Source organism: Eretmochelys imbricata, chromosome 1 (genome assembly GCF_965152235.1).
Source record: "Eretmochelys imbricata isolate rEreImb1 chromosome 1, rEreImb1.hap1, whole genome shotgun sequence".
Taxonomy (NCBI): Eukaryota; Metazoa; Chordata; order Testudines; family Cheloniidae; genus Eretmochelys; species Eretmochelys imbricata.
This window is the reverse complement of record NC_135572.1, coordinates 167,880,553-167,894,651: the sequence shown is the minus strand read 5'-3', so window position 1 is coordinate 167,894,651 and position 14,099 is coordinate 167,880,553. Positions and strand designations below refer to the sequence as shown.

Sequence of the window (14,099 nt, the reverse complement as noted above, 5' to 3'; positions counted from 1 at the left end):
AGCGAAGTGGGAACTATAATGACAAAACAATACAGAAGTGAGGATTTCACAACTACATCTATAAAGACATAAGGGTTTCACAGCTGTCTATTGATAAGTGAGTTCTTACTAGACAGAAAACTATCAACCTAAATTTCCTTTTATATCTTCTAGGCTCTTCCCTTTCTCTGGAGGTGATATATCTGATCACCTTCCTAACAGCCCCATATTGACTAGTTTGGAATGTGAGGATGTGACCGTGCGCTTCCCAGCATATGACTGCCTCTGCTGCTTAGCCAAAGGCATTAGCCTAAGAACAGGGCCTCAGACTGTCACAGTGAGAGAAGGCCCTTACACAGATTCTTTCTTGTATACCTCCTATTACTAGCTAAATGATAAACATATACCTACATTCTTAAAGTATAGGCCTTTACAGGCAGGCCTGAATATCTATATCCTAACAATCCTAAAAGCATAAAGATGCTGGCAATGTTTTATGAGGACAAAAAGTAAACATTTTTATTTGATGTGGTTTGGAATATGAGTTTAATAGTAGTTCTCAGTAGCCACAAGGTAGGATCTTTTTATGGAATCTGAAATTCTGTCGGTTAAAACCTACCACGACCTATGTAGTATGCATGAGTCCAGAAATGATATTTGAAAGGCAAATTAACAAGAAAAACTACAAAGAACTGTCTTATAAGGGAATTTTATAATTTTGTCTGAAGCAGCTCCCTGGTTTTCGTTTTGTTTTTGTTTTTAAGTTGAGTAATAAATTACACTGAGTGCTATGAGGCAAATATATAAATAACAAGGAGCAAGTCATTGTTCCTAACAAGACTCATGATGTGGGTCTGCATATCTAGTTCAGTAATCCTGAACTTGCCTTCTAGCAAACTTATTTTATGCATTTGCTTTTACAGTAACCCACATTATTTTAATGAATGAACTGCAAAGCACATCCTCAAGCCTTGGTGATTTATGGCTCTCTTTTCTAGTCTTGTTTCCGTCAACTTTTGTGACCGTGTTTGAATTCAGGGAACGCAACTACTGTCTATGGACTCTTAGCATACTTAAGGATGTCTTTTAGAAATGATTAGGCTGTGTCCAAGGAAACAAGTAACAGTCCCAGATGAGATTTTGACTTTTAGTCTGCACGTTAGATGAGGTGTCAGACACTTCATCTTTTCAGGGAAAATAAATGGATGAGAATATATATTTCTTACTTTTTCAAGCCCAATTTTTATAAATGGTTAGAATAGAGCAACCCATCTGCTGTTTCGCAAAGTGTTAACATTTCAGGATAACCTCTTCATTCACCCTGTTCTTAGTACCTTGGAATTAGTTTGGTGTGAATTCTGTATATCAGTGTATCTTAATTATGAGACATGACATGTTCTCTTCTAACCTACTTTCATTTTCTTCAGAATTCTATGGTAAATCCATTTTTTTAAAGAGAATTGGGTTGGCCCTGCCATCTTCCATTTGGTGGTGTTAGCTTATCAAAGACTAGATAAGAGTAGTGTCTTCCAGCTTTAGCTCTTACCTCCCAATAATGCTGTAGACTGAATTTTCCTGCTATACTTTGTCTCTAAATATCTGAGCTACCGCAAAAGCATAACACTGTACAGAACATACAAATTACAGAAGATTAAAATATTAAGATAATTACCTCGTCTTGAAGCTTCGAAACTATCAAAGATGTTAATTCTCTGGATATCGTAGGTTAATGTGGTATTAGGCATCAGTGTTCTGTTTCTGTTAATGTTGGTGACTGCAAACTTGAAAGCTAATTCTTCAACGTTAACAGGTTCATTTTCCACAGTTTCAAATATTCCTCCTGTAGAAGCAAGGAGATAAAGGAGAAGCATTATTCACTTCTTCATTCATCACTATACATGGAAGATAAAAGCACGTTATGAGCAATAATAGCCTGAGTATTCAGCATTGTTAAACTAGGATTTTAAGACTAATGGATGTGGGGTCATTCATTTTATCCATGATATTACTGTAGAATAAATCCATATTCTACACACTACCTGCAGAGACATCTGTGAAAGATGCTGCACATGTTCTAGGTAAATATTTTTGAAGTAACATACTTTTGGATAAAAAATTTCAAGGCATATAAGTGACATAGAGCCTAAATCATGAATAGTGTGGAAATAGAGAAGTGTTGTTTGCCCTTTCACACAATACAAAACACAGGGGTTACTCAATGAAATTAATAGGCAGCAGTTTTAATGTAAACAAGAGGCAGTACTTTTTTTCACACAGTGCACAACTAACCTCTGGAACTCAATGCTCTGGATGTGGTGATGTCCAAAAGTATAAGTGGTTTCCAAAAAGAACTGGATAAGTTCATGGAGGATAGGTCCATCATGGCTATTAGTCAAGATGACCAAGGACAGTCACATACTTGGGGTGACCCTAAACCTCTGACTACCAGAAGCTGGAGTGGAAGGTGGGCAGATCACTTCATAATTGCTCTGTTCTGTATGCTCCTCCAGAAACTTTGTTATGGGCCACTGTCAGAACCAGGATACTGGGCAAGGTGGATCATGGTGTGACCAAGTATGGCAGCTCTTATGTCCAATTTTCAAAAGTGATTTTAAGTACTTTGAAAACGTTGCCCTTAGAACTTTACCCATTTCAGGCACAGCCGGGCATTGGGGGCACTAAGCAGAGATGAGCTACCTCAGTTGGACCTCTGGGGGGCATTGTGCCTTGTACAAGCATTATACCACCTGTTGCTCCTGCCGACCAGTGGAAAGGAGGGTGGGGTTATGATTCCACCTCCTCTGGAGAGGCTTGAGCTAGCAGCTGTGCTAACCTCCATGGCATTTTGTTAATCAGGGGAGTGCAAGGACTGTAGTAAAGGTCAACCTTGGCACAGGAAGTTTGGGGAAGGCTCCTAACACAACTGTCCCCACTCCAGCCATACAGAGCAAGGTAAAATCTGGGTTGTCTTGTATCGGTTGCTTGGTTAGACCATGCTATCATAAAGTTGCAAAATGATTTCTTTAATTCCTAGTTTTCAGATGCTTCAAATTTTCCAATAAAAACCCTACTTGGGCTGAAAGTTTCCAAGCTTAATCTCTGCCTGGAAGGTTTTTGGATTTTTTTGGTTAAAATCTGGGCAAACTCCCCCAGGCCCAGAGGACAAACATTTTTCCTGTTTTGAAAGCTTATTGCTGGACTTTCACACAGAAATCCCCAAACAGCTGAACGCTGAGACTTAAAATGCAAACGCTGTGGTTTTGTGAAGGAATTATGGCCATGACTATATTAAACCACAAACTTAGAAGTCTGGATACTTAAAATTAATAAGAGTCAGGAAGTATAAAAATCAAGGGCCCAAATTTTAGGCTGCCACCAAAAAGCACCCCGCACAGCTCAGGAGCAGGGACTGCAAAGATTGGATTTGTGCCCTTGCTTCTAGGCTAGCTGTGCACTAAGTCATTTGTGTAAATGGGAGCAGGTGAAAGCTGCTCTAAATTGTGCTCTTTAGGGATCTTGTATAGCTTTATTATGCTTAACTCCAAGGGTCTCGAATAGCAGCTAAGGATCAACAGGAATACCTTGGCCATGCCCTTGATACTGGTATAGCCGAGGTGGATTCTAGGCTACTAGAGGCTTGACTGTGCTGCTGGGCTGATCCGCCCGCAATCAGCAATAGCAGCTTGAGGGTCACGTTGCATCAGCACTACACCACAAAGCAGCTGCACCACCGTGCTGGATCCAGACCAAGGATCTTACAGCAACATGCACGTATGCTGTGCATTTTGTGACCTCTTTAATATAAACAGAAATGTATTAAGTTACTGGTAACCATTTAGCAAGAAAGGTAGGAAGGGAAGATGCTGCATGTATGCAATGTGAGTTAATGTTGCTATTGGAGCCTTAACTTTAACTCTCATATTAACATTGTATTAACACCATGGCGGGTCCACCCACATGAAGCCACTTGGAGGAATGGGGCCTTAATGGGAGCAAAACTGGCCCATTACTCGGGGATCATTTTATCCACTAGTGAAATGAAGCTGCTTCTGGGGTGAAAAATTCCAGCTGTTTGACAGCACACACAAATGCTGCACAACAGTGAAGGATAAAGCATGCCACTATCATATTGAAACTGCAGGGAGAAATGTAAGTAGGTAGAATGCAGCTTCTGAAGTTGGACTTTGGTGACAAAACTAGAACTAATGTCCCTGTTCCTACAAAAAGTTCCAAAAGTGCTCAAGAAAAATGACACCTCCAGCAACACAGTGCCCACTAGCACTGTGCTGGAGAATTGGTTCAGCAGTTTCTCAAAGGGGCAGACACTACCTATTGAATAATCACCCACAATACTTCTTGCAGCATGTAGGTAGGTGGTTTTGGGGAAATGTCCCACCCAAATACTGACTCAACCCTTCTTAAACTTGTAAAATATGATAGGATCATGGCTGCATGCCATTCCACATGGGCAACTATATTAGTTCCTAGGTTCTGTTCTGCTTCTGTTATATTTTCAGAGGCCAGAAAATAAAATCTGTGATCTGCTCCTGATTATACTGCTGACAACTGAAGTTAAGTCTTTCTGGAAACTTGAGGTGGGATTTCCAAGGAAGAGCCTTTTAAAGAGTAACAGGTGTGACTGTTTTGGTGTGTTTTGTTTTTTTGTTTTTTGTTTTTTTTTTTTTTTGAGGGGAACTGAACATTATAATGGAATGCCTTGGTGGTTCTCACAGGGAAGTTTAGGGGGAAGGAAGGCTAGTATGTATCAGGGTTCTCAGGTCTTTCTGATCTGGTGCTTAGACTTATGATTTGGGGTGACTGGAATATATACTAACCTCAAGAGACTTTTTTATGCCAATAACACATTCAGGCTTTCTGGGAACACTGATTTGATTGAATGTATAACACACAGCCATTTAAAAAAAAAAGCGCTCCTTTAAACAGCAGTCTCCAGGTTCACTACTTGATTTAGCAAGTATAATTTACTCCTTTTAGTGCAAGGCACTAGAGAATATTCTGGATTTCTCAGTTAAATATTTTCCCCCTTGTGAAATTTTATATTTTCTATTCATCAGACTATATTCAGCTAATGTACTGCAATCTCTTGCAGTTTTGATGTTACCAATATAGGTTTAGTGTAGTCATTAGCTGACAATCAGGAAAGGGAAATACACAGTGGAATTAAGACCTGCTTTGCATTTTAACTCAACAGTAAAAGCACTAGAAGCTATCAAAAGAAAACAAGATGGCAATGTTATCTATTTCGATAGCTACTCCTTTAAATATGTAGTTTAGATTACCTCTCTAATCCATATAAAATAGCGTAATTGCTTGAGATGGGATATCTTAAGTTATGTACTGCAGGGTTAACTCTGACTGCACAAAATTGTTTCAGGTCCTAGAGTTCTTATTGATAATGAACAACAGCATTGCCAACCAGTTTACCATTCTGTTGGTTAACCACAATTTACCTTCCTTCCTCTCATCAGCTGACTATTTCTCCTCTTCCAACATATACAAACATTGACTAAACCTACTCCCAAACAGAGATAATTCTGTGCTAAAGCAAGTCAGGGTCTGTCTATATAGTATGCCATCCTCTTTTTCTTGCCGTTTGGTTTCTTTAAACTATTATGATCTTAGCAAAACATCTCTATCTTGCTTGCTAAATATTTTATGCTTCTATAACTTTAGTTTCCTGAAATAGTTTAAATGGTTTGATCTCTCTGATTTTGGGTGCTTCACACACCACATGCACATTTGTAAATGCATGCATCTTCCCACTCCAATGCAGAAGAACCCAAGAGCGATCCACTGGAACATTTACATCATCATTATTCTGGCCCAATCATTTGCAATCTACGTACCTATTTAAAAGGCCCTAATCCTCAATGAGATTCATGTGGGCAGATCCCTATGCCTGCACACGGCCCTCTTGATTTCCATGCAGGAGCAGGGCATCTACTGATACTACTCTCATTACTACATTGAGGTCCATATGGGGAAAACGACAAATATTTAAGTTAATCTGTATTTAGGACAACACTTTTTCAGATGTTATCGGTCACCTTCTAAATACACTCAGAAAAATTGAAAAGAGAAATTAAGATTAATAGTTAAAATATCTCGCAGTAGTCATTTATACTTAAAGCAGAATTTTACATCGAACTTTTTTGGTCTCCAAATAAGAAGTGTCCACAAAAGCTGCAAGCTGATCGATTTGTGTTTTTTTTTTTTTAAGGGGAAAAAATGCACACCCTAAAAATGTTACTGAAAAGGACAGAATCCTCATTAGAATATCATTGCAAAGCAGTCTCAATGGGAATTGTATATGCATTGTTGTACTCTGTACTCTGAAAGTATTTCTAAAAGCCTGCTGTCTATAGCTTAAATACTGCTGTATTTTAGAGGGATATGCTAAAGTGCCCCTCTAGTCCATATTCTAGATATGTCTTGTCTACACTAACGGTGTTAAAGTATTTTTGAAAATGGCTTATACCATATACATACCAGTGCATTTATTGGTGTGTGAGGTACTCTGGGTATGCCTGCAAGCATTTGTTTTGGATATGCAATCGATATGTACATGTATCTGTACATGCATCTTTAGTTCAACTAAACACCCTGCTTCATAATCAGATGTGCAGCCACCAAATGCTGGATGCTTTTTCATTGGAAACTGGCCTGAGACCACTAAATAGATTATTTTCAGAGGCCAACAAGCAGCTATCTGATTGTTCATAGTTGTTTAGAACAAGATGCCACCACCCTTCTTCATGCTGAATAATGTCTGTATTTGAATAGATTCCTGTTAATCATACAAATAAAAGGGATTATTCGCAGAGTAAGGTGCTGCTCAGTGTGAGTAAGAGTGGTAGAATCTACTCTTGTGTGAACAACTTCAGATCCCTACCAACCTGGGTTTGGTTCTAGCCAGTGACCTAAATGTGAAAAGGGTTATATCAGACCATAAATCCTTCATCAGGCATCTTTAAAAATGATAGTGAATAAAATTTATCCTATTGTATTTTTAATATTTCTGAAGAAATTTAACAAATTAATCCACTAAATTCACCTTCCTATATTTAGTAAATACCTCACTGTCATGTATGTTTGTCGGGTGACCAGATGTCCAGATTTTTTTTATAGTCCAGTCAGTCCTGATAGACAGTCCTGATTTTTTGGGCCTTTTTCTTATATAGGCTCCTATTACCCCCCCCCCCAACCCCTTGTCCCAATTTTTCACATTTGCTATCTGATCACCCTAGTTTGTTGTGAGCTCCAAACTAGAAGAGAAACAGAAGTTTAAGTGATAAACTGGTTCTTTATCATACTTATCAGATGTTTCAATTAAATACAAGTGAAGATTGTACAACATTTTAAAAATGAATTAACCAGAGGGCTCTACAAGAAAAAAAGTGATACACTAGATATAAACAATGCTCCTGAAATGACGCAGTTGAACACCATCCATGGAGGAGACTTTCGGAAGGGGCTGATGTTTGTTTCAAGTTCTTTGGAAGATCTCCCATTGTCCCCCATCCTTTGACCTAGATCTAAGACACCTTTTCTGTTACTCTAATCCTCAGCCGCACCAGGGGATGAACTATTGTAACCTAGAGCAGCATAAGGGCTGCTCTAAAGTCCATGGATTAGAACAGTACCCTGGGAGCTATTTCATGAGCCACTGAACACTGGAACACACTGTAATCCTGCTCTTTCCTTTCATGCCCCCGTCATGCTTGGTATGGAGGGACACAGGTGATGTAGAAACAGATGTAGCAGCCTTATATCACATGGTCCCTTTATATCTGGGGAATCCCAGCTGCACTGAGATGACAGCTGTCCCTCTGCTTTGCACTGCTGGATCAGTGTGAAATGGATGGGTGCAGGATCTGGTCCCACATCTTTTGTGCGCACGCGTGTATACACACACACACACACACACACACACACACACACACACACACACATTTGTGGATGGATGTGGGAAACCATCTCCTTTCACCATTTTCACTGAGAGACTATGGGCAAAGGGCTAAAGAAAGACATTTAGGGTATGTCTACAATAAGAAATTATTTTGAAATTCTATTTGAATTTTCAGAAGCTATTTTATATATTCAGTCTTGTGTCCACACTAAAGCACATGAATTTGGCGGATTGCGGCCACAGTACCAAGGCTAGCATCGAATGTGAGAGCGGTGCACTGTAGGTAGCTATCCCACAGTCCCCACTGCCCATAGGAATTCTGGGTTAAGCTCCCAGTGTATGATGGGGCAAAAACATTCTTGCGGGTGTTTCTGGGTGTGTATCGTCAGAAAGCTATGGCAGACAATCATTTCGCGACTTTTTGGTGTGCAGATGCCATACTGCTTTCAGCAGATGGTGCACCGCTGCTCTCCTGCTACTATGAATCCACCTCTCCAACTCAACTCTGCTCAGCCATCGTGAACTGAGCAGCACAGCTTCCACCGCCAACTCTACTCTCCCGCTATTGCCACGCTTCCAAGCTTCTCCATGTAGTCTGTCCTGGGCTCCCACCTCCATGAAAGCCACAGAAGACAACAATTTTCAGCCTTTGTTCAGCTACCGTGAAACAAACAGCACAGCTTCTGCTGCCTTCTTCTACATTTTGCGCCCTTTTTCCAGGATTACCCATGCAGGCACCATAGCCATGGAGCCCGATCAGATCTCCACTGCAGTTTTGACCATTGTAAATACCTCACGCGTTATCAGCAATACGTGCAGTACCTGCAAAACCGGGCAAGGAAGGGACGACAGTGCGATTACTGTACTGATGACATGGACACAGACGGCATGGCATGTGGCGATTGGGAGATCATGGTGCTGTTGGGCCAGGTTCAGGCCGTGGAACACCGATTCTGGGCCCAGGAAACAAGCACAGACTGGTGGGACAGCATAGTGTTGCAGGTATGGGATGATTCCCAGTGGCTGAGAAACTTCCTTATGCGTAGGGCCACTTTCATGGAACTTTGACTTGCTGTCCCCTGCGCTGAAGTGCAAAGATGCCAAAATGAGAGCAGCCCTCACAGTTGAGAAGTGAGTGGCCATAGCCCTATGGAAGCTTGCAACACCCGACAGCTACCGATCAGTCGGGAATCAGTTTGGAGTGGGGAAATCTACTGTGGGGGCTGCTGTGCTGCAAGTAGCCAATGCAATCATTGACCAGCTGGTATCAAGCGTAGGGTAGTGACTTTTGGAAATGTGCAGACCATTGTGGATGGCTTTAATGCACTGGGCTTCCCTAACTGCGGTGGGGCTATAGATGGAACACATATCCCTATCTTGGCCCCGGAACACCAGGGCAGCCAGTACGTAAACCGCAAGGGGTACTTTTCCATGGTGCTGCAAGCACTGGTGGATCACAAGGGACGTTTCACCGACATCAACGTGGGATGGCCAGGAAAGGTGCATGATGCTTGCATCTTCAGGAACTCTGGTCTGTTTGAACAGCTGCAGGAAGGAACTTACTTCCCAGACCAGAAAATTACTGTTGGGGATGTTGAAATGCCTATAGTTATCCTTGGGGACCCAGCCTACCCCTTAATGCCATGAAGCCGTACACAGGCACCCTGGACAGTAGTAAGGAGCAATTCAACTAATAGGCTGAGCAAGTGCAGAATGGTGGTAGAATGTGCGTTTGGATGTTTGAAAGCGCGCTGGTGCAGTTTACTGACTCGGTTAGATCTCAGCACAACGACTATTCCAATTGTAATTGCTGCTTGTTGTGTGCTCCACAATATCTGTGAGAGTAAGGGGGCGGCCAGTTTCGCATAGCCAGACAACAGGGCAATTAGAGTGCAGCAGGGCGCACTCCACATCAGAGAAGCTTTGAAAGCCAACTTCATGACTGGCCAGGGTACGGTGTGAGAGTTGTTTGTTTCTCTTAAAGTTACTCGCCGTGTGTATGTGAAAGGAAATAAAGTCACAATTGTTTAAAAACTGTTCTTTATTATTTGTTGCACAAAACATTGAGAGAAATCAGAAGCTAGATGGGGGTGGGGGGTATTGGATTAGAGGGGTGGAGGAGGGAAGGACAAGTCCAGAAACCAAATCAAAATTTAGGATATGCCAGATTTCTGCTGCTTGTGCAATCCTCTGGGGTTGACTGCGTGGGTGCCCATAGCCTCCCCACCCCCCATGCGTTCTTGGGTGTCTGGGTGAGGAGGCTATGGAAATTGGGGAGGAGGGAGGACAGTTATTCAGAGGCTGCAGCGGCAGTCTGTGGTCTTGTTGCCTTTCCCGCATTAGATCCACCATACAGCGGAGCAAGTCAGTTTGCTTCCCCCATGAGCTTGACATAGCATCCTGCCTGCTCTCATCGTGTGCACCCCTCTCTTTGTATTCATGTAATGCTTTACGCGACTCAACAATTGTTTGCCTCCACGCATTCAGCTGGGCCCTAGCAGTAGGGGAGAACTGCATGAGCTTGGCAAACATGTCATCCCGAGTTCATTTTTTCCGCCTTCTAATCTGGACCAGCCTCTGGGATGGAGTAGATGGGGGCCACATTGAAACATTTGCACCTGCTGCAGGAGGAGAAAAAGGGAGAGTTGTATTTTAAAAGATACATTTTAGAGAATAAAGGGGACACTGTTTCTCAGTGAAACAGGCAATTCATAGTACATAGCACATGTTCTTTCTGTACAAGGTCTTATTTTGCCTCTTATACTGAAGTGCCTGCCACTTTGGTGTGAGTACACGATCACATGTGGCCAGGCAACAGAATTCAGCTTGCAGGCAGCCTGTGGACTCTCTGGGATGATAGTTACACACACCCACAGCAGGGTTACAATGAGACTGTGAGCAGGGATGAGACCTTTAAACTAAACGTGAACAGCCCAGCGCAGCTAGGTTTCCCCCCACTGCGTGGCTCCCATCAAGCTCTCACTCACCAGAAGTGCCTTCTCCAGAGTCATCATCCGGGAGCATGCTTTGGGAGTAGGGGGAGGCTATTGGCTCTAGTGTTAAGAATAGTTCCTGGCTAGGGGAGAAAACAGATTCCCCACTTGCCGCCTGTGCGCTGTCCTCCTCCTCCTCTTCGTCCTCCAAAAGCTCATCCTCCTCGCTCTGTGCTACTCCCCCTTGTAGGTGTCCACGGACAGTGGTGGGGTAGTGGTGTCATCACCCCCCCCCCCCATAATTGCATGCAGCTCACAGTAGAAGCGGCATGTATGGGGCTGTAACCCAGAGCGCTCGTTCACCTCCCTAGGTTTTTGGTACGCTTGCCTGAGCTCCTTGATTTTTGTACGACACTATTCTGTGTCCCTGGAGTAGCCTTTTTCTGACTTGGCCCTGGAGACTTTAGTGTACGTATTTGTGTTCCTTTATTTGGAACGTAGTTCTGCCATAACAGATTTGTCTCCCCAACATGCAATGAGATCCAGTACCTCCAGTTCGGACCATGCTGGAGCTCGGTCTGTGAATCCGGGACTGCGTGGTCACCTGTGATGGTGGACTGTGCTGATGGTCGCCTGTGCTGTTGGTGACCAAACAGGAAATTCAAAAGTTCCCGGGGCTTTTACTGCCTACCTAGCTAGCGCATCGGCGTTCAGAGTGTTGTCCAGAGTGGTCACAAGGGAGCATTCCAGGATAGCTCTTGGAGGCCAATATTGTCGAATTGTGTCCACAGTACCTGTAACCCGGAACTGCCATCGCGATTTTTAGCACTACTCCACTTGCTGAGGTGGAGTACAGAAATCTGAGTAAAGAGCCCTTTAAATCAAAAAAACTGGTTTGGTCATGTGGATGGAACCAGTTTTATTTCGAGGTAACTCGGCTAATTCTGAAATAACCGAGTACTGTAGACCAGGCCTTAGAGTCAGGTGTATTAAAATATTCCTCAGCAGTGAATAAAAGGGAAATGGTGGCTAATTGGCAAGGGTAGTTCTGACGGTGACGAGAGCACTAGCCAGATGAGTGACTGATGTTCAAAGAGGAGGAGGAAGGGAATCCAAGTTGAACTGACTAATATGACAAGGCATCAACCTCCTGCATCCTTTGAAAGAAAAAATTGACAGGAAGTGAAATGTCAAAACCATAAAAGCACACTTCAGTGGGCACTCCTAAAAATGTTACAAAAGTCTTTCTAACCAGATAAATCTGTCATCACTTAAAGATGCTGTCAAGGACTAAGACTCAGAAGTCATTACTAGATCACGTCTTTTCCCCCACCTATTCTTAAAATGCTTCACTCCAAGGTGCTCAAGAGTGCTAATGGGACAGAGCTTTTGACTCCTTTGACCTGATATAAATTCAACCCTAATCAGTAGCAGCAAAAAGTTGTTGCTCTTTTATGAAAGGTATTATTGTCTGCCCAGTTCCCAGGGAGAGTTCTCAATGTCACAAAAACATCATCATATGTAGCAGTCTTAGCACTATGGCCAAGATTGAATAGGCATGATGGAAACTGATCCTCAAAGGTGTCTGTGCATGTTGGAGCCAAAGCATCTGGGCAGGGCAGAGGGGCAAGTTTGGACTTCTACTGCCTGAGATTCTACCCTGTCCTGTGGCTCAACAGGGGATGTCAGTTTTCAGTGGTATCAATCTGACATTTTTCAAGCAATAAATTAACTTACAAAGTTTTTTCAAAGCTACACCCCTTCCCCATTTGCAGAGAGATTTCTGTGGACTTTCCTTCCTAATCTTATATCCAGCTAACAAATGTAAGGGACAACCTGACTAGTCACTGAAACCCTCTTAAACCATCTCTTACTCTCCATTATAGCCCCCTAGAAAGCAAGCCAAACTGAAGCAGTCACCCAGTAATCTAACCTGCAAATCACAGGTGTTAAAATGCATCTGCTTCATGAAGACAAATCTATACCACGCTCTGACTCTTCAAAACAGGACTGACGCACGAACTCATCTGTTTTTGTTTTGTTTTTTATAGTCCGTGCCCCTTTGTGAGTACCCTGCAGGAAAGCCAGCCTGAAAGCACAGTGTTTATTGCACAGTACACAGACAAAATAAATAGTAACTGGGATGGTTTTCAGCACCAAGCTCTGCTCTAGCATGCTACTGCATTCATCGGCTTCAGTGCATGTACTCCAGATTTTGCAACAAAACCTATTGGATGCGTCCCAACTACAACTCACTCCAATTAACCAAAGAGTACTACAACATATACATGACTGCCCTTTCTCTTTTGTGATCAGTTGCAGGTCTCCTTGCGGCACTAGTCTTTCCAGAAAATGTCCAGCAAGGATTGGGTTATAATAGGGTCCACTGAATTTCTCTCCAATATTTTTAATAGATTTTCTCTAGTAAACTCTGCTCTCTCCTACTATGTCAACAGTACTTACAGGATGCATGCCAGCAAAAGGGAAGTCTTTTAGCATTACTGTGGAACTAAAGGAAAACAATATTGCCAACTATAAGTGTTTAAAAAATCCTAAGTCAGGACCACAAAACCCATGAGATTGGCTTAAATCTTGATGATTTAAAAATAACACAGGAGTTCTTTTTAATTGCCTTCTGGTTTGTGAACCCATATAGTGTATTCATGTGACATTTTCAAGCTTTTCTCCACAACCATGAGGCCTAGCAACTTAGCTTTCATTTAAAAGAAATAATGAGATTCTCATATTCACATGACTCCAGGAGCCAGGGCTATAAAAGAACACTAGAGGCTGTGGGACTTGGAACAGTGGGAAGAATTTAAGTAACAATCCAAATACATTTGTGTTTTTTAAACCCTCTGCATTTTCAAAAGTTTCATACTCAGTCTGGGATTCACATATTAAAACCCCTGTATTTGAAAATGCTCACCAGGCTGTACTTAAAACCCCTAAAAATGAAAAACCAGGGCATAAGCAGAATGGTAGACAAGAAGTACAGCTGAGATTTATAGGTAAAGCTATTATCAAGACTGTAATGAAGTGTCCCAATACTCACAAATTCTCCTTTTTCAGCTTAATATTCTTCATGTAGGCTGACATCTTCAAAAGCACTTAGGAGAACATGTTCCAATGAGAATCACTCCTACATCACTTAGGCCCCAAAGGGTATGGCTATTCTGCAATAAAACACCTATGGCTGACCTGTGTCATCTGACTCCAGCTGAGGGGCTATAAAAGTGTAGTTTAGATGCTTGGGC

The 14,099-nt window shown here is 42.2% G+C and overlaps 1 protein-coding gene across 1 annotated transcript in view; it reads right to left on the bottom strand.

Annotated features, from left to right (window-relative positions):
* GRIK1 (glutamate ionotropic receptor kainate type subunit 1) overlaps nucleotides 1-14,099 on the bottom strand; it is a 233,388-nt gene that overhangs the window by 119,482 nt on the left and 99,807 nt on the right. The window contains exon 2 of the mRNA XM_077807269.1: nucleotides 1,652-1,819. Coding sequence (XP_077663395.1) covers nucleotides 1,652-1,819 — 168 coding nt within the window. The remainder of the gene's footprint in view (nucleotides 1-1,651; nucleotides 1,820-14,099) is intronic.